The 22,014-nt window shown below is 41.3% G+C and overlaps 1 protein-coding gene across 1 annotated transcript in view; it reads left to right on the plus strand.

The window, feature by feature from the left end:
* Positions 1–22,014, plus strand: part of LOC124607385 — a 445,395-nt gene that overhangs the window by 195,463 nt on the left and 227,918 nt on the right. The window contains exon 3 of the mRNA XM_047139701.1: positions 5,538–5,695. Coding sequence (XP_046995657.1) covers positions 5,538–5,695 — 158 coding nt within the window. The remainder of the gene's footprint in view (positions 1–5,537; positions 5,696–22,014) is intronic.

Raw genomic sequence — 22,014 nt, forward strand, 5'->3', positions numbered from 1 at the left:
ACGAAAATTATTATTTTTTTGCAAACATTCTGAGAAATCATAATGGCACTTTTAGTTATGAACTGGACAAGTTATTCCTGGGTTCTTTTCGGAATGTGAAGTTACCTCTTAAGGATAGGATTCGCTAATGAAGTTTCTATACAAAGTTTAAGATTGTGATTGACTTGGCAAAATGGCTGAGAGCTGCGCCTACTCAACATGAATAATTATCCGTTATAATGTTGCTAGGTATGGTCGAACTGTCGTGTGTGAAATGCAGTGAAGTGTACTGTTGTGGAGGAAATATGGGGCTCGCAAGAGCTGTAGTGCACAATATCATAAGCTGCGATGACTGCTGTCTGTGCTGCTTGCTGCAGACAAATAAGATAACTCTCGTTCTATCTGGATTGACCTTCGCCAATCAAACTCTCCCTACACCTTGATGAAGTCAAGGACACCTATTCGCCCCTAGTCTAACTATTGGCGTGGTACACTGGTCAGATAACCAGTCCACCATGATGCAATTCAAAAATTCGCTCGCAGGCGTTTAACTACACCTCTGTCCATTCACACCGCACAATAAGTGTGTCAGCCAACACAGTGAACAACGCTTAATGGTAAGGACTCAATATAGAGTCGCACTCTGATTCGTTCTTGACAAAGGTGCTCTCCCAGTGAAGTACTGAGTAGAGACTTGTTCCTTGCTCTTTGAGTACACATACGGGCGCACAGGCTCTTGTTACATGTTCTCGCTACAAGAGCTACAATGGAATGGCGCCTCCCCACACCAGACGTGAAGGGGTATATCTTTCGGTCTCTTCCATTACTCCTTCAGCTCAAGGCATCAGGAATATCGTCTGTCAGTCAGCATTGCTCTTCTAAAATGGGAGAATGACGTTTCGTTTTAGGCGACCAATCCGGAAATCTGTAGCATTGGCGTTTGGCGTTTGCTGTTTCCCTGTGAAAACCTCTGTAACTGCGTGCTATGTTTCGAAAGAATGCATAGGATGGGCGCTCCCACAAAATGTAGCGGAATTTGCTTTTAAGCCGAACACGGGGTCGTTCTCCCTTTCACTCAGGCAAACGCTGTCTGCTCTATGGGCGGTCGCCGGCTTACATAGATAGGTTGACTCATTCTCTGAAGGGACCGGCCTCCTCGTGTGTGGTTTGCCTCTCCTGAACTAAAAGCTTTTGTGATCGTCGTGTCTTGAATGTGTGTGTGTATGCCACCCTTGAGTATTTCAATCTTGGTGTGCACTTACGATTTACTTGTTATTTGCATATCGTTTACATTAATTCATACAACATTGACTTTAGCTTATCGAGTCTGGGTTCGAATGAAGCGTCTTGAAGTGCGGAATATGATTGTGAGGGCGGAATATGTAAGCAATGAAGGTCAGGAGACCACGACGTCTTACAATGTGTACTAGAACCCACATGATATGTGCACTATTGCTAAAAGTCTTACTTGTAAACATGGGCATCATAAAGTAGGGGAATAAGGAAGAACGATTGTAATTATACGCGAGAAGGGGAGAGGGGATGAAGTGATACCCTCTATGTGAATGTGACAGCATAATAATAGGGCATAAAAACCACAGTTTTTATGTATGCAAGCGGTATGCAAAACGGCAAATCGAATAATCACGAAAGTTAATCAGTTATAGCTAAACATTTCTCTCTAATACTGCAGTCCATTTGCAGTAAAACTAAAAAGTTTTTCTTTACATTTGATATTGTCGTACACAGGCTTCCAGCCAGTACAAACTTCTAAGAAATTATTTTGTTTACTGTTGAAAATGCGAAAAAAATTAATAAAGTAGCTTCTTATTGGCTTAAATGGAGTAGCCTACAAAATTTTTTTGCTGGGAAAATTCGATCATCTGAAGTACTTCTTCTGTTACGAATTGTTTCTTCGCAGTTAACTTCTTTGTACTTCCGTTCTTATATCCAGTTTCTGTCATTGCCCGTTTTTGAGGTGCCTATTCTTCTTCAACTGAACCGCCTATTGAGCTACATTTTTCTCATTATCTACAACATCAGGAAAACTCAGTTGTATCTCTTGATTCCCTACCACTTCCACATGCGACTTCTTTTCGCACTGATTTATCATGTCTAGTCTCTTAAACTTCATCTCACTCTCATCATAACTAAATTGTGATCAGAGTCTATATCTGCTCCTGCAGTCCAGTATCTGATTTAGGAATCTCTGCCTGACCATCAAGTAACCTAATCTTCCCGTGTCTCCCGGCCATTTCCAAGTATACGTCCTCCTCCTGTCATTCTTGAACAAAGTATTCACATTTACTTGCTGAAACTTGCGGCAGTACTCAAGTCCTTCACCTCTCTCATTCCCACTACAAAGCACATATTCTCCCGTAGTTGCTTCTTCTACTCCTTTCCCTACAACCACTTTACAATCCTGCATGACTACTACAATTTCACCTCCCTATATGTTTTGAATTTACCTGTTCATTATCCTCGTATACCGTATCTCTTCTTCTATTGTATGTCTGAACTATTGTTGTCGGTGTTGGTTTGCTGTCGATTCTGATGAGAACAACCTGCCCTGCCTTCCTGTTCATAGAGAATCCTACTACCCTTATACCATTTTTGCTGTTGTTGATATTACCCTATAATGGTCTGACAGGAAATTATTTGCTTCCCATTTCACTTCACTAACGCGCACTACATCTAGATCGAACCTTAGCATTTCCCTTTTCAGATTTTCTAGCTCCCCTACCAATTTCGAGCATGTGGCATTCTACACTCCGATTCGTAGGGCGTTGTTCTTTCGTCGATTACGCTACCTTTTTCTCATGGTCCCCTCTCCGTTGGCAGCCTACTACGGAGTTCCAAGCCGGGGACTAGACCGGAATCTTTTGCCAATGGAGAGATCATTATGATACTTTTCCAATTGCAGTCCACACATTCTGTAGACACAAAATATGTCCCTTTTATTCAGTGGTTCCAATTGCCTTCTGCATCCTCATGCTACTGATCGTTGCTGAATCTTCTGCCTTTTAAAGGTAGTTTCCCACACGAAAGGCAAGAGAGTAACCTGAATCTTTGTTGCCACTCCCGTCCTCTTTGAGACTGCCGTTGGCAGAACAAAGGCTACCTCTTATGAATGAAGTTTTAAGCCATATTGCTGTTAATTTTTCCTCGGAATTTAAGCAGTGGCTATAATGGAACTCGCAGTCGAGGACTTGTTGATTACTAGATAAAGAAGCCACGACTAGACCAAAGGGTTCACAGAATGAATCTAGTGGACCATAAAATTAGCGCTGATGCCTCCTGTGTATTTCAGAAAAACGTAATCTAACTTCTTACTTAAATTACTTAGATAAAATCGCAAGCATACAGGAAGAATTTCATATAGATATGTTATCGATGGGTTCGGGATGGCCATAGTGTACTTAGTGCAGGATGTTACCGGCCCTTTACAGCTAGCACAGATATATAGTTCGATCGGCTTTGTCATATAACGAATCTTGTTTGAAGCAAATAGTTAACCACACGATGTGTGTCACCGCCGGGTGGTGAGAGGGACATGTCTTATTCCCCACCCCCCCACCCCCCCACCCAGACACACACACACACACACACACACACACACACACACACACACACACAATACTTTTTGAAAAGCAATTTCAATTTTTAGATTCTTAGACGACAAAAAATGGCACTGTTGAACGATTACATCCAAGCTTAACTAATTATGCATACTAAAAGCTCTTGTGCCGTAAGAATTAAGAAACTTGCTAACAAGACTGTATTTTAAGTTTTAATGAATTGTGTTGGTACGACTATGAGTGATAAAGGAGTAGGGTAGACAAGCAAGACTCTGCCAGGTTTTGCTTCAAGTTTGTTGGAGGGATGTCTAGGGGACATACGGCTAACAATCGAACACTACGCGACGATTTCTTACAGTTCGGTTGGTATAATAACAGATTTATAGTCAGTGCCTGCGACAAGAGGAGTTGCTACGAAGAGAGTCAAAGGCTCCCAAATAATATCGTCAATTTTTAGAAAAGTAAAGGAATGGTAAGAAAATACTTACTACAAAGTGTATTCCAATTTACTCAATTTTACAACTACAGTGTAGTACAATACCTAGTTTATACGAGTTCACCAGCCGTTTTTTAAACAGAACTACATAAAGCATGTAGCCAATTATGTTCAATAGACGTTATTCTCCCTTGATCCTTCCCCACATGAAAGTCAATAATAAACTAGCAACTTATCCGTCACAGCTTCGCCTGCGTTACTCAGGAAAAGAAAACTATGCAGTCTGTTTTGGGAGGGCATTCTTGTAAAGCAATATGTTTTCAAAGTTCTTCGCGTTTAAAAGCGTAGGTCTGTATCTAAAACTACGAAAGACATCTGGTTTTCTGGAGGATTATTTTCACTTTCTCACTGGTTTCAATGATCATACTAATAAATTATTAAAAAATCTAGAGGTCTTTATCTGTTACTGCTTCACTCAACCGAATTTTGCACAATCAAAGATTCCACATACAGAATGAAATTAGTACTATTGCCGTTTCGAAATGTTTCACCATTTCGTGGTAACAGCCGATTCAATGATTTTCATTGTCATTAACACTATGCAAGAAGCTGATGTATTGTTTCCACTGAGTACAGTGAGGAAATATAGGTCGTAATTTTTTCGATTATTTTGAAGGGAATCTCTCGTGTAGACCCCTTGTGATCTATACCCTATCTATTGATTTCCTCCATCCCCCCCACCCCAAAATAATTTACTGCTGGTGACGCCCGTGATCCGCACGGCCAGTCAAGCGACACCTGGAGCGCCATGAACTGTCAGCACAGCGGTCTTATTTGTGGCTCCCTTTCTGGTGGAATCAAAGAGAGGCGTGCGTGCCGTGCTGTCCGCACAACTACACTGGACAAAACACGTCGCCTTTGCAGCTGAGTCCCAGTTGGGCGTCGAGCATCTCTGTGGATCTATCGAGTACACAAGATTAAATTAGTACACACGTTGCCAGATGGCATTCATCGTCGTCATACAATTCCAGTATCTGGCGTCATGGTGAGGACAACCGTGGCGTACGCAATACGAACGTCATTGATTCACACAGCTAATAATTATGCCAGGAGCCATTAAGATTCTTACGTGTTACGGCCAGTATCTGTGGCAGTAATGATCTGACCTATCTTACATACGGATATTGTAGAACTGTTAGTTGGGGAAGCACGTTCTGCTGATCAATCACGCATTGAAAACAACTCGTTAACAGTTGTAGAGGTACTCATACGTCCCTCAATCGGCAGTCAGTACTATTGATTACCTGTGGCAATTAGCTGAAGCAGCATTGAATGCCACATCCACTTCTGTCATCCAAGCTTACTTATTGTTAATGTTCACTGGGTTGGAGGCATTTTACCGGCCAGAGGTATCAGCTGTGTGTAACATCCCCAAGATAACTACAAATTTAATTATGTATTCTCTCCTTCCAAGTCCTGCCATCTTATTCACCAGCAGTGTAGACACAAATGTGATTCGCAGAACCTGTGTGCTGTGTGTGCAGACCCCACGACGTGGCCCCAGCAGCTGCACCACCACCACCACCACCACCAACACGACTGGGGGCCCCACGTGGAGAGCTCGGAGGCGGGCAACGTCAGCGTACGGATCGGACAGACGGCCACCCTCGACTGCCGCGTGCAGCTGCTACACGACAAAACGGTCAGTCCTGTACATTGTCTGTAATGCTGTTGGTAGTCTAGATAACACCTGGCGGCGTCAGTCTTCTACGCAATGCATTTTCTTCACTTGATCATATTGTTTCTCTGAGATACAAGTATCGTTCAGTACTGACACTCTAATCTGCATGGGTTGTGCTCCATTCATTGCTCGTTCAGGATCTTGCGTATTTGCTCTTCTGAAAAAGTTCACTTAATGTTATATTTATCTGAAATACAATAGAAATGTTTTTCATGTTGTTGTTCGTTTCGTTATTTGTAGTGGTACTTTCAGAAACGTACTTTACCGCGACCTGCAGTGCCACAGACATGAACTTTGTTCTCTTATTACAGTTGCCACACTGTAGTCTTCATTTAGTACCTGTTTAAGAACTCCTCCGTAACCGAGAACCGAGATATCGCCGGCACGGTATCTCAGCGTGTTTGGTCAGAGAGAGGGCTGCATTCTGTAATTAAAGAAAAGAAGAAAAAATAAAAACAACTGAGTGAAATATTCAACCATGAACTTGAAAGGGTGTCATGTGACGTCCGTCCAGACCAAATCTGACGGAAAAAATGGGAGAAAAACAGTGGAGAGGGGGGGGGGGGTGTCGTTACCGCACGCCTTTGCAGTGGGCTGAACTCTGAGGCAGCCCGGTTCAAATCGAATGGATGAAATTTTTACTGCTTGTATTTGGCAGTGAAGGCGAGGAGAAATGGTGGCGTAAAGTGCATCAACGTCATTCTCTGCGCCAAGTCCTGTATTATCGGCAGTGTCTCACGAGATGAGGACATGTGACACTGTTGATGGTTATCCGATCGTCGGTTAGAGACGTTAAAATCGGCGGCCCCGTTAGTGCATTTTGAGAGGAGCAGGAAATGTGCCACCACTGTGTCTCATTCTCTCCCATTATCGTCATCATAATCATGTAACATAATCAAAATACTACTCTCTACATACATACATTAAATCAACCAACACGGTACAAATAGTCATGCGTCACAATTCTCACATATCCGCAAGAAAAGAGTCAACTTGCACGGAGAACGCCCTTTCCAAAATATCACTGAACCCAATCTTATGGCGTATCCCAGCTATTACATACCACATTTACATTTCACTACCTCCTTTCTTTTTATTATACAGATTTACACAAGAAATAGGGTACAGACTGTAGTCGTTGTGTACCTGTACACTAGGGGATGGAAGCAGTCTGGGAACATCGAGACGCTCTGAGGTTGTTGTCCATTCAAGAGTGGGCCAACTACAGCGATGTCAATGGCTGCTCTTAAGACTTCGGTATCACCTGAGGAATCTTACTCGTACTACATTATGGCCACCGTATCGCATTGAGCCGTGCGTGGCTCGTGTTCCCGCCATCATGAATTTTACACCTTGTTTTTAACGTACTGCCCGCTAAACCCGCTGGGCAATACAGGTAATAGGATTATGGAAAGGGCCAAGGGTTGAGGTCAGTTTCTGCTTCTAATTGTCATTTATTGTAATTTAGCAACTCTTTCACGGCTGATGACTTCCAACAAGAAATCTTAACAAAATAAAAATCTAATTAAGATAGCAATAAAATATTTCGAAAAACAACATACGGAAAGTTCAATACAAATGGCTGAGGGCCACAATTAATTTCCAGAATATATTACCATACACCTTTAAAGGCAGAAGGCCAACAACAAATCTTAAAAAATGAAAAATTCAGTTTGAAAGCAATAAAATAATTTAAAACAGAAAAGGCAGTATATGCAAGGTGCAACACAAACGGCTGAGGGCCACAATTAAATTTCAAAACTTCATTCAATTAAGATAGCAGTAAAATAATTTAAAGGAGCAACTTATGCAAGGTGCAATACCAGTGGCTGAGGGCCACAATCAAACTTCAAAATTTCAAAATATAGATTACGATAATCCTTAAAGGGAGGAGTCCGCAGTGTCTAAGCTTGAAAGATAAATTTAAATATTAATTTTGCAAAATTTTAGAAAACAAATAAATAACCATAAGCCTTGTGGTGTCACCGCCAGCCACCACACTTGCTAGGTGGTAGCTTAAATCGGCCGCGGTCCACTAGTACATGTCGGACCCGCGTGTCGCCACTGTGTGATTGCAGACCGAGCGCCACCACAAGGCAGGTCTCGAGATACGGACGAGCACTCGCCCCAGTTGTACGACGACTTTGCTAGCGACTACACTGAGCCGGCCGAAGTGGCCGTGCGGTTAAAGGCGCTGCAGTCTGGAACCGCAAGACCGCTACGGTCGCAGGTTCGAATCCTGCCTCGGGCATGGATGTTTGTGATGTCCTTAGGTTAGTTAGGTTTAACTAGTTCTAAGTTCTAGGGGACTAATGACCTCAGCAGTTGAGTCCCATAGTGCTCAGAGCCATTTGAACCAATTGACTACACTGACGAAGCCTTCTCTCATTTGCCGAGAGACAGTTAGAATAGCCTTCACCTACGTCCATGGCTACGACCTAGCAAGGCGCCATTAACCGTATCTGAAGATAGTCTTATTTGTATTATCAAGAGCGATGTACCACAAGGATCGAATAAAGTTAAGTATTCGAGGAGCTGCATACTTTTCTTGTTAGAATTCAATACTTATCCTGTTCCAGAATTCACGCCCGTCTGCGTTAGATAGCTTCCACTTCGGCCTCCTCTATCTACAAGGTGTTGGCACATTTACCAACACATCAAGCCTAAAATTTAAAATAGCTGACAACAGATAATTAACCACTGGTGGCACTCAGAAGGCCTCCAGGGAGGTCGGTCTGCCCTCGTTCACTTAGGTGAGACAGGTGGTGAGCCAGACTATAGCCTACTTGATCCGTCGAAACCCAACCAAGGGACAGCCACAAACACTGCACGACGACCTGAACGATACACAACAGTAACTAAGCACGCATGAAGACAAATCGGGAATCGATGCACACACACACACACACACACACACACACACACACACACACACAGCCGACTCATGAACGATCGGCGAGCCAAGACGCATCGTCCGGTAGGACGACCGACTGACGATCCACCAAGACCGTGGCCTAGCTCAAGTGATGCGTGACGGCAATGGTCGGGAGAGCCATGTCGACGCAGACCTCGCTGCTGCTCCAACCAGAATGTACTAGTGCCGTATTGCAACTACCCGACTGACAGGTCCGGACTGCGCTTCAGACGCGTTCCAACTGACTGGCAGCCCGAACTCGCTATCCGAACTGCAACCAACATGAACTGCCAATCAGAACTCTCTACCCGAATAGGCGATACCAACTGCGACCAATTCCTTACAACTGACAATAGCACTTCAGCAAAGATACTATGAGAGGGGATATATCGATACGCGCTGCTAACGCCGCTCACGGTCAGGCAAGGCGGCAACTTAGTAGTAATTTAAATTAACATATTGAGATGGAAGTACGTTAAAAACAGATGTAAAATACATGATGGCGGGAACACGAGCCACGCACGGCTCAAGCATGTCCTGACCAGTTCATCAAAAATGGTTCAAATGGCTCTGAGCACTATGGGACTTAACATCTGAGGTCATCAGTCCCCTAGAACTTAGAACTACTTAAACCTAACTAACCTGAGGACATCACACACATCCCTGCCCGAGGCAGGATTCGAACCTGCATCCGTAGTGGTGGCGCGGTTCCAGACTGAAGCGCCTAGAACCGCTCGGCCACACCAGCCGGCACCAGTTTATCCTTACCTGAGGTTGGACAGTGTACTTTGCAAGCGTTACGGAACACTTGGCGACAGTCATAAGTTGGTGATGAGTGAACGATCAAGAAGAGATGGGAGACACTGCACATAGTTGAAGGAAGACCAGGGCACAACCGCCTGCTGAGGACGTGATCATCAGAGATGGAGCAAAAGCTCATAATGTGGAAGATTAGGGAAGGAACTTAGTCGAGTTCCTTAACAATTAACCATCAAGGCATTTGCGACATATGATTTCGGAGAATCGTAGTAAACCTACACCTACGTATTCAGACGGAGACTTGAATCGCCGTCGTCTATAATACGACAAGCGTGTTTTAACTCTGCACCAGCTACCTCAGTGCTTATTACTGAGAGTAAATCATAACCTGCACTGGACGCCTCGTCTGTTGTGACTGGGGCCGATCTACCTGGAAGGACAAGTACAGAGGGAGGGTGTGCTGGTCGTCGAGTATTCCAACGTTAAGTGAGTTACAGAGCTTCTCTGGAAAATAGCTGGTAGGTACTGAGGGAAGAATGGTATGCGCTGCGTATGATCCCTAGGGGTCATCGTGTGAGATATGAAGGAGGGTAACACTTACTGAGAGCACTACATACAGATCGTTGCAAATTGTAGCTCGTGTTCTCACAAACAATGTCTACCGCCTGCATTCGGAGACCACCCTGTGTTCCATCGTACGATTGGCAGAAATAGCGAATACAGTTACTCTTGCTCGTGGAGTAGAAGCACGATTCAAACCCGCATCTCGAATCCTAGAACGTTTCTTGTTGTTCTCATCAGGAGCCGAGAGTTGGAAATAAATTGCGATTATCTCGCATGTGGATTTCTTACGCACGACATTCGGGTAGACAATGGTAGGTACCCTCTGTGCTCTACACATAGGAATATTGCTACTTGGATGACTGACTACAGACCGAGTGCTTTTCGTAGTGTTTCAGGGTGAAAGAACCCTACGTTGGCCCCATGATCAGTCACGTTACGTGTTTGGTTTGGATTGCTTCGAAACATTAAGGAGAGAGAGGAACTGTCATCCTTCCATGAAGAAAATCGGAAACGTTATTAGGACATTATTTAATTGTTTTGGTCTTCCTTCAACTATGTGCAGTGTGTTTGGTGTTTGAATTAGTCTCACTTATTAATTTTAATTAATACCATCAAGAATCATGAAGAAGATACGCTAAAAGCTAGTCTTAAAATTAAACCTAGTTTAAAAATAACCAAGCGGAAGCCTACGACTGGAGAGAATCAGCTTATAGCGTTAAACACAGGCCAAGGCCGAATGACAGATAAGAAAGAAATACTCGAATGTATTGAGAATTTTTATAGTAACCTGTACAATAAATCCAATGACGATATCTTAATCCAAGACGAACCGGATACCTCTGTTTCCCAAATCCCAGGAAAATTGGAAATTTGTGGTATGTCCAATGGGACCAAACTGCTAAGGTCATCGGTCCCTAAGCTTACACACTACTTAGTCAAACCATCGAGCTCTTGGTACGTCAGGTCGTGTATCTCATAGACACTCCGCTATGTGTGTACAAGTATCTAAATGGTTTTGGCACATTTTTGTTTGACAGTGAGTTTTCAGTCTTATAACGTTACGAGAAAATGTACGTTCTTTATTTTGATCATACGTATACATGTGAGCGAGTGCTCCTCATTTTTAAATTAATAGTACTTTGTCCAGACATCGTCTTGTTATCATGTGGGACGGTAAGATAAAGGAAGCAAGCTTAGTTAGATATTTTACTAAGTTGTTTCATCCGCAGTTCATTAGATAAATTAGAGGTGCCTATTTTCGCTCAACGCGATTTTGAGATTCTAAAATTCCCGATTTTTAGCAAACTTCTTTATAATTGGGTCTTTGTTTCAGCCACATTGTCGTGTGATACTGTGATGGGTTCAAATGGTTCAAATGGCTCTGAACACTATTGGACTTAACTTCTGAGGTCATCAGTCCCCTAGAACTTAGAACTACTTAAACTTAACTAACCTAAGGACATCACACATCCATGCTCGAGGCACGATTCGAACCTGCGACCGTAGCGGTCGCGCGGTTCCAGACTGTAGCGCCTAGAACCGCTCGGCCACTCCGGCCGGCGTGATGGGTTCGATGTTCTTTGTTTGCTTAGTGTTTCACAAGTGTTCGCAGTTTCAATGACTGTCTAGAAGTCGTGTGACTTTTTCATTAAGATGTGGTTTTTGTCACTAAATAGTCTGGTTTCATACATCGTCTGTTCGTCAGTGTTCTACCATGTGTTCACTAGGTTATGTTGTGTTGCCTATTCATATTTACCACTCAGATGCGCTAAATTTCCTCATAAAAGAATAATACCAGTGCGTGTGTTTAATTTTTGTTTGTTTTTCTGATATCAGGTTTCTTAGTTAGTTACACCATCCACAGATCATTCTTTTACGGAAATTATGTGGAACGAGTCAGTTTACAGGCTACGTATACATCGAAATTCGTCTGTGAGATAGAAGGAGTTACCCTGAATAACGATTTTAGGTTACACCTAAAACTTGCTTAGCCAATTGTTATACATTTATGCCCTTGGGGAAAAGATCTCAGTTTCTTGTTGCTGCATATTGAACTCCTTTGTGAGCCACTGACAGCTTTCCTCTAGGGTTTTAGGTGTGGACAACACTATTCTTTTCAACTTGTGATAGTTTATTTAAGATGAATTTTGCTACTGAATACATGTATTGTGTTGGTACAGCTAAAATACCTAACTCCTTGGACAAGTACCATGATCACTGCAGCTGAACACCACATGTTATCCTTACTGCTCGTTTTGATCCAATCAATATTTTCCTTCTAAGTGATGAGTTACCCCAGCAAATTATTTCATAAGACATTACTGAGTGAATGTTAACTAAATGTACCAGGAGGTTGATTCCTTTGTTTCTCCGGCTAGCAATTACACAAATAGCGAAAATAGCGGAACATCATTGTTTGAGAGGCTTCTTCCATTTCAAGTTTTCATCAATATGTACAGCCAAAAATTTAGAGCATTCTACACGATTGACTCACTCAGTTTCATGTGCTGCATCAGCTGCTGATACGACTCTGTTTGCTGCACAGAACTGGATGTAGTGTGTTTTCTCAAGATCATGGAGAGTCTGTTGTCAGAGAGCCATTTAATAATTCTTCGAAAACCATAAATAAAAATCTCTTACGTTGTTTTCTGTCTAATGGATTTATTATCATACTAGTATCGACTCCTCAAACTACGTATTCCGCTTGTTTAACGTTAAGCGAAAGGTCATTTACTCAAATAAGGGGTCAGAAAGAACCAAAACTTCATTCCTGTGAAACTCCTTTTGCGATATATCCCTAGTCACTAAAATATTCTACGTTTCCTACATTGTTTGAATCATTGAGGACAACTTTTTGTATTCTTTTGTTACGTATTGTTTGAATCAATTGTGTATAAAGCCATCAATTCTATATAGCTTAAATATTTCTAGGTGTATAACATGAGCTGTATCATGATCTTTTAGGGCTTGCAGTATTTGGTAAGTGACCGCATAAATAGCATAAGACGTCGAGCAACCCTTCTTGAATCCAAACTGTGATATGCTAAATAAATTTAAAAAAATACAGACTAAGTAAATTATCTATTTAAATATGAGACTACCCTTGAGTATGTAAATTTATTTGTATGTTTAGGAATAGGAGGCCTGTAAGGAATTCAGACGATAATTATTTAATTCCTTCTTACTATTTTTCTTGGAAATTTGGTTAAAAATTATATATTTTAATTTTTCTAGAAAAATTTCCTGTGACAATCATGCATTACATATATAACTGAGGGCATTAATTATTTTGTTGGATAAACTTTCCAAAATTCTGCTTGAAATTCTATGAGCGCCATATGAGCTTCTTTTTAATTTTTATATTTCTCTTACTTTCAGTGGAGAATGTTGGTGCTCAACCAAACTGCTTAAAATTGTGTTGAAAGACGTTTTTAATATATTAACTTGTTTCTTCAACTGAACCATTTAATCGTATTTTTGCTGTTACATTAAGAGAGTGATTGTTAGAAGGTCTCACAACTTGCGAATTAAAGCATCTCTTTTACTGACTGCCTATGCTATCTCCCATTGACGATATCCCATATTGTTTTAATCTTGTTATATGCATTATTTATTTATTTCAGGACATTACAATTCTGAACATTTTAATGACTTTCCATAAAACACTACAGTATTTTTGTGTAGTCTGGATCTAACGTCGTATCTTCACTGTAATTCGCTTAATTATTCATGGCTTACTTGCTTTTTGTAGTTGATTATATGGATAGATTCACAAATTCACTATGGAATTAATTGAATGTGACATTAGTATCTGTTTCTATGTAAACTGCATCCCATTCCATCTGCTTTAACTTACTCTTAAATCACTGTATCTCGTTCGCATTAACAAACCTCACTGCTTTGAATGAATCCACATCAGAGCTGTAAGGTGCTGTATTGTTTATTGTCATTAACTGTGCATGACATTAATTCCAGAGTATTGTTTATCAATATGTTATCTATCAGGGCCCCACTATCTTGCTGCGAATGGGCTGGAATCTTAACTACTAAATTCGATTCAAACGTCCAAATAATTGTTTCAGTTCCTTTTCCCTGTCCGTATCTTTTAAGATATCTACGTTGAAGTCTCCAAAAACTTCTGACTGCCCTTCTATTTCTGTGGCTGTAGCGCTCAATAGTGAATCTAGATTCGCCGCAAACAGCTGTAAGCTTCCAGGATGGAATCTGTAGACTGTTACAGTTACAAAAGGAATTTTCTCCAGTAACAACTGACAAACACACACTTCTAGATTCTGATGTACAAAATACTGCTTATATATATATATATATATATATATATATATATATATATATATATATATATATATATACTTTGAATCTAACTTTATACATACTTCAGCTATGTCTTTATCCACGTTCGCTGTTTACGAAAATTATCCTAGTTTATAATACCTCATATTTATTGTTTCTATCTATGTGGTTATACGGTGTTCAGAGAAGCACAGAACATCACTTCAGAATTTTTCACATATTCTAGACGTACAAGAACCTCAATTACATTGTTTTTAGCCCAATAATGTTCTGGTGAAACAAATTACTCTTACTCTTCTGGAAACTGCTACGTATATTATGGTCCTGTTCTGTCATAATTAGTCTGGAACCGCGCGGCCGCTACGATCGCAGGTTCGAATCCTGCCTCAGGCATGGATGTGTGTGATGGCCTTAGGTTAGTTAGGTTTAAGTAGTTCTAAGTTCTAGGGGACTGATTACCTCAGATGTTAAGTCCCATAGTGCTCACAGCCATTTGAACCATTTTGCCATAATTTCTGTCAAGGTTGTCTTTCTGTAAACTGACTTGTATTCTGCCTTACACTTTCTGTAACATGCTTCGATAATCTGCCTTTTCCCCTCATATTCAGGTCCATGTCAGGATTTTTGTATCGGAGCAACAGTTGCAGGACAACATGAAACTTTGTTTCTTTCTATATCAACCCACTCACCTCTTTGTTTACACAGTTAACAGTCGTGGTAACCCAGGGCCGGCCATGTCGTTGCAAAACCTCCTCAAACCCTACGTAAATGTGTGCTGCTGCACCTACTTTCTCCAGATCACCTTTAACACTGATTGCTCAGTTGCTAGCTAGACTGTTTCCTTCTCCTCCTACTATAATCACCTGATCCTCTTCATCAAAATCTCTGAACAAGATTTCGAAGTTCTCTGTCGCCTGGCTAACGAGGCACTACAGTTTACGATTCTTGTGACCTGGTATTCTAAGGTTAGCTTTTCCTATAGCATTTGTCCTAGATTCCTCCCGTGATTACTGCGTAGGGGCAACACTTTTTTCTTTCTAGTTGACTCTGGAGGTGACCTAGCCTTAAAGTCGGTCCTACAAGTCTTCTACATCCTACTTTTCTCAAAAACTGGTTGTAGCTCTTCTCCTACTTCAGATATCAATTCAAAATACTTGCTAACCGGAATCTGAAATGTGTTTTCTGAGGTTCTCTCCTTTTACTTATTACCTGTCCGCTTTTTCCTGCTGCTACTGTCTCTTTCCCCATGCAACCTACCTAATTCAAAGTACATCATCTCTTGTTTTGAGTGAAGGGCGTAAATCTTTCTTCCCTGTCTCACGATTCCTTTTTGCCCACTACACAATCCATAACTCCATAGGAAAGTTTCATCGGATACCCTACTGGCTTTCCCGCTGCAGTTACCCCAGTGAAACATCAACTCACGCTTTTAACAAGTTTCTTCCACAATAACTAACGCCCAGCAAATTTCACATTGGATACACATGACTATACTTTTACCGTATACTAAAAAGCTCTAAGACACATACAGGTTGCTTATAATTCTACAACATATCTTTTCAAGCCCACACCATACCAGGACTTCAAACATGTTCTTCTGAGGTACTGTATCGTACGCCTTCTCAACAGTCACATGTCCACTGGTGAGATCGGAACCATGACGATGAAAGAACTACCAGAAGCGCAAAACCAGCGAAGAGAACGTCACTACATATTAAAGTAAAATTGACAAACTTAAGCTGCACGACTGTGTTGTGGGCGTAAGGTGCGTAACTGGAAAGAACTACCGATCTGACGATAGTTGGGTTCAGTAAGGTCGACAAATTCATCACATTACCTCTTAAGCATCTCACTGAATACATTTGTACCGAAACGTAGGACGATTCGTAGAAGGTCGAAATACTGAATTATCTCTCGTAAAATTGTTTCACTGAGGAAATTAGCGCCTCACATACTGTTATAAGTGATGACGGTGTAGGAAATCAACTATAATCGCATCACCGCTCGCATCAACAAGATGTACGACGATATAGTGGTATAGAGCTGTTGGTATAAACTTGATGATATCGTCAGAAGCTCCATGAGGTCAGTTGCGTATGAGACTGTCTATGGGAAAGTCGGAACGTACAAAGACGTGCAGCTCATCGACCCTCAGCACAAGGACTGGCAGTTTACCTTCATTATAAACAATCTAGCATGTAGGGCATTAATAGGCCGGAAGAAGAATTGCTCTTCAGTGATAAAGGGTGTTCAAATCACTGGAAGCAGCGCTCGGCCGAAGCGATTTAAATTCAAACCACCACATGAAAGTAATTGTTGGAAAAGACGCTCGCATGCAACACTAAGTATACTAAAATAAATGCCGTAACTGAATCAGGAGTCACAGACGTGTCAAATACATCCGATGGAGCACACCCACTACCCTGCGGAGGAGGTTATAAGCATACAATCATCTGGCATCTGACTCCTCTGTGCCTTGCCGATACATGGCTTTTATTTTAGTGTAGTTAGTGTTGCATAGGAGTGTTTTCTCTCTGAGTACATCAGCAGTTTTTCGATGCCCAGATGAAAGTGTGCCATACATAGGGGCTTTATAATATCCATGAACCATGGACCTTGCCGTTGGTGGGGAGGCTTGCGTGCCTCAGCAATACAGATGGCCGTACCGTAGGTGCAACCACAACGGAGGGGTATCTGTTGAGAGGCCAGACAAACGTGTGGTTCCTGAAGAGGGGCAGCAGCCTTTTCAGTAGTTGCAGGGGCAACAGTCTGGATGAATGACTGATCTGGCCTTGTAACATTAACCAAAACGACTTTGCTGTGCTGGTACTGCGAACGGCTGAAAGCAAGGGGAAACCACAGCCGTAATTTTTCCCGAGGACATGCAGCTTTACTGTATGATTAAATGATGATGGCGTCCTCTTGGGTAAAATATTCCGGAGGTAAAATAGTCCCCCATTCGGATCTCCGGGCGGGGACTACACAAGAGGACGTCGTTATCAGGAGAAAGAAAACTGGCGTTCTACGGATCGGAGCGTGGAATGTCAGATCCCTTAATCGGGCAGGTAGGTTAGAAAATTTAAAAAGGGAAATGGATAGCTTAAAGTTAGATATAGTGGGAATTAGTGAAGTTCGGTGGCAGGAGGAACAAGACTTTTGGTCAGGTGATTACAGGGTTATAAATACAAAATCAAATAGGGGTAATGCTGGAGTAGGTTTAATAATGAATAAAAAAATAGGAGTGGGGGTAAGCTACTACAAACAGCATAGTGAACGCATTATTGTGGCCAAGATAGACACAAAGCCTATGCCTACTACAGTAGTACCAGTTTATATGCCAACTAGCTCTGTAGATGATGAAGAAATTGATGAAATGTATGATGAGATAAAAGAAATTATTCAGGTAGTGAAGGGAGACGAAAATTTAATAGTCATGGGTGACTGGAATTCGAGAGTAGGAAAAGGAAGAGAAGGAAACGTAGTAGGTGAATATGGATTGGGGCTAAGAAATGAAAGAGGAAGCCGCCTGGCAGAATTTTGCACACAGCAGAACTTAATCATAGCTAACACTTGGTTCAAGAATCATGAAAGAAGGTTGTATACATGGAAGAACCCTGGAGATACCAGAAGGTATCAGATAGATTATATAATGGTAAGACAGAGATTTAGGAACCAAGTTTTAAATTGTAAGACATTTCCAGGGGCAGATGTGGACTCTGACGACAATCTATTGGTTATGAACTGCAGATTGAAACTGAAGTAACTGCAAAAAGGTGGGAATTTAAGGAGATGGGATCTGGATAAACTGAAAGAACCAGAGGTTGTAGAGAGTTTGAGGGAGAGCATAAGGGAACAATTGACAAGAATGGGGGAAAGAAATACAGTAGAAGAAGAATGGGTAGCTCTGAGGGATGAAGTAGTGAAGGCAGCAGACGATCAACTAGGTAAAAAGACGAGGGCTAATAGAAATCCTTGGGTAACAGAAGAAATATTGAATTTAATTGATGAAAGGAGAAAATATAAAAATGCAGTAAATGAAGCAGGCAAAAAGGAATACAAACGTCTCAAAAATGAGATCGACAGGAAGTGCAAAATGGCTAAGCAGGGATGGCTAGAGGACAAATGTAAGGATGTAGAGGCTTGTCTCACTAGGGGTAAGATAGATACTGCCTACAGGAAAATTAGAGAGACCTTTGGAGAGAAGAGAACCACTTGTACGAATTTCAAGAGCTCAGATGGCAACCCAGTTCTAAGCAAAGAAGGGAAAGCAGAAAGGTGGAAGGAGTATATAGAGGGTTTATACAAGCGCGATGTACTTGAGGACAATATTATGGAAATGGAAGAGGACGTAGATGAAGACGAAATGGGAGATAAGATACTGCGTGAAGAATTTGACAGAGCACTGAAAGACCTGAGTCGAAAACAGGCCCCAGGAATAGACAACTTTCCATTAGAACTACTGATGGCCTTGGGAGAGCCAGTCATGACAAAACTCTACCATCTGGTGAGCAAGATGTATGAAACAGGCGAAATACCCTCAGACTTCAAGAAGAATATAATAATTCCAATCCCAAAGAAAGCAGGTGTTGACAGATGTGAAAATTACCGAACTATCAGTTTAATAAGTCACAGCTGCAAAATACTAACGCGAATTCTTTATAGACGAATGGAAAAACTGGTAGAAGCGGACCTCGGGGAAGATCAGTTTGGATTCCGTAGAAATGTTGGAACACGAGAGGCAATACTAACCTTACGACTTATCTTAGATGAAAGATTAAGAAAAGGCAAACCTACGTTTCTAGCATTTGTAGACTTAGAGAAAGCTTTTGACAATGTTAACTGGAATACTCTCTTTCAAATTTTGAAGGTGGCAGGGGTAAAATACAGGGAGCGAAAGGGTATTTACAATTTGTACAGAAACCAGATGGCAGTTATAAGAGTCGAGGGGCATGAAAGGGAAGCAGTGGTTGGGAAAGGAGTGAGACAGGGTTGTAGCCTGTCCCCGATGTTATTCAATCTGTATATTGAGCAAGCAGTAAAGGAAACAAAAGAAAAATTCGGAGTAAAAATTCATGGAGAAGAAGTAAAAACTTTGAGGTTCGCCGATGACATTGTAATTCTGTCAGAGACAGCAAAGGATTTGGAAGAACAGTTGAATGGAATGGACAGTGTCTTGAAAGGAGGATATAAGATGAACATCAACAAAAGCAAAACAAGGATAATGGAATGTAGTCAAATTATATCGGGTGATGCTGAGGGAATTAGATTAGGAAATGAGACACTTAAAGTAGTAAAGGAATTTTGCTATTTAGGGAGTAAAATAACTGATTATGGTCGAAATAGAGAGGATATAAAATGTAGACTGCCAATGGCAAGGAAATCGTTTCTGAAGAAGAGAAATTTGTTAACATCGAGTACAGATTTAAGTGTCAGGAAGTCGTTTCTGAAAATATTTGTATGGAGTGTAGCCATGTATGGAAGTGAAACATGGACGATAACTAGTTTGGACAGGAAGCTTTTGAAATGTGGTGCTACAGAAGAATGCTGAAGATAAGGTGGGTAGATCACGTAACTAATGAGGAGGTATTGAATAGGATTGGGGAGAAGAGAAGTATGTGGCACAACTTGACTAGAAGAGGGGATCGGTTGGTAGGACATGTTTTGAGGCATCAAGGGATCACAAATTTAGCATTGGAGGGCAGCGTGGAGGGTAAAAATCGTAGAGGGAGACCAAGAGATGAATACACTAAGCAGATTCAGATGGATGTAGGTTGCAGTAGGTACTGGGAGATGAAGAAGCTTGCGCAGGATAGAGTAGCATGGAGAGCTGCATCAAACCAGTCTCAGGACTGAAGACCACAACAACAACAACATGAAGATGAAAATATAATTCTGCTCAAGCTAGCAATCAGAATATGTAACAGCTGCGACCTGGGCTATAAAACCTCATTTTGTAAGTTTTTCTATATTTTAGTTCTATACCGTTTTCCTCCTCAATTTCAACCGATTCTGGAGCCACAAAGCTCCATGTTCCGTCAACTCTCTGAGTACATCTCCATGGGAATATATCTACAGTACATCTGGAAGTACGTCAAGTGACAACAGGGTGGCTCATTGATCATAAAAATTATATAAGACTTATTGATAAACTATCGAGGAAATGTATTTGGCAAACGAAATAAATAGAATATAAAATCATATATGGGCTGATTTCTGTGTATTGCTAGTCAGTCTCATATCCTTGTAATACATCAGAGAGCGCACAACCAAACAAGAGCGACGCATCTCGCGTTTAATTAGTAAACGCGAGAGTGTTGCGGTTCCGCTCGCCAATCCCACGTAACTGATGCAAGGGCATTAAGGGGAGCCGGAACGATCCATCTCCTCCATGTTAATTTTAGCAAATACAAGGAACATTTTTTTCTAGAACCATGAAACATATTGCCGTGAAATTTGGACTACATGGCCAGTGAATATTTCTCTACAAAGTTATAGTTCCATGTTAAGAAATATTTATTAGTTTTCGTTTTACAATTTTTTTAAATAGATGCTTATTTTTTTCTCTAAAATTTGGCCCTTTTTCTTCTATAACTCTTGAATTATACAATATTTTTTTCAATTTGTTATAAGAATGAAGGAAAAGAAGTAAATAATATTGTGCATAAATTTCAGTAATATAGTGTTAGCAGCTTTTGAGAAAATGTTGCTCAAAGATGAAAATTTTAAAGTTACAGGAAATGGCGTCCTAAGTTTTTTAAACATTCCATCCCCATATGATGGATTATGAGCATCCTCTTCTTTTTCCAGTGTTAGTTTCCTTTTCACTGGTCTTTTATTCCCTTTTGCTGCATGTTGTAGGCTTTTGTCTCTTCTTCCTGCATCTCTTAGTCTTTCTTCATCAATTAGGTGCATTGTGGAAATGGTGTTGTGTCCTGGTTGGAAACCTAAACGTTTCAGCACATCACCTTTGATAATGATTCCTTCATTGTACGTTGCCACTGCATCACACACTCCAAAATGGAATGTTTTTATCTGCACAAACACTCTTTTGGGAAACCTAATCCAAATTAAATTATTTACACTTTCATTTGAATTTTGTGTTTTCCCATGTAAACACTTTTCCAATAAACTTAGCTGTGATAAATCTCTGAATATTCCTTTCCTGATTGGTACTTACACCATGAGTCATCACCTGTGGGTCACAGTGCTCATTCGTTGATACAGTATGAAAAAGTAATGCCCATACAGCTCTCCTCTTATGATCAATGCTTCTTGTATTTTGCCTAATTGCACGCCCATAATAATTCTGAAATCTATCAATTGCTTCATCTGTCAATCTTCCTCTTCCTCCAAGGGTCTTACCATCACTAAGCTTCTGGGATCCTAATATCTGCTTTAGTTTGCGCATCGAGCCCCCATGCGCTTCTGCACATGCCCGATGCACTCCTGTTTTTTAATGTGAGTTTCATTGCCATAAAGTTTGAGTTCCTTTACAAATGGTTCAAATGGCTCTGAGCACTATGGGACTTAACATCTGAGGTCATCAGTCCCCTAGAACTTAGAACTACGTAAACCTAACTAACCTAAGTACATCACACACATCCATGCCCGAGGCAGGATTCGAACCTGCGACCGTAGCGGTCGTGCGGCTCCGGACTGTAGCGCCTAGAGCTGCTCGGCCACTCCGGCCGGTAGTTCCTCTACAGCTTTATATCCCTTAGAATCACCATCT

Source organism: Schistocerca americana, chromosome 3, assembly GCF_021461395.2.
Source record: "Schistocerca americana isolate TAMUIC-IGC-003095 chromosome 3, iqSchAmer2.1, whole genome shotgun sequence".
Classification (NCBI taxonomy): Eukaryota; Metazoa; Arthropoda; class Insecta; order Orthoptera; family Acrididae; genus Schistocerca; species Schistocerca americana.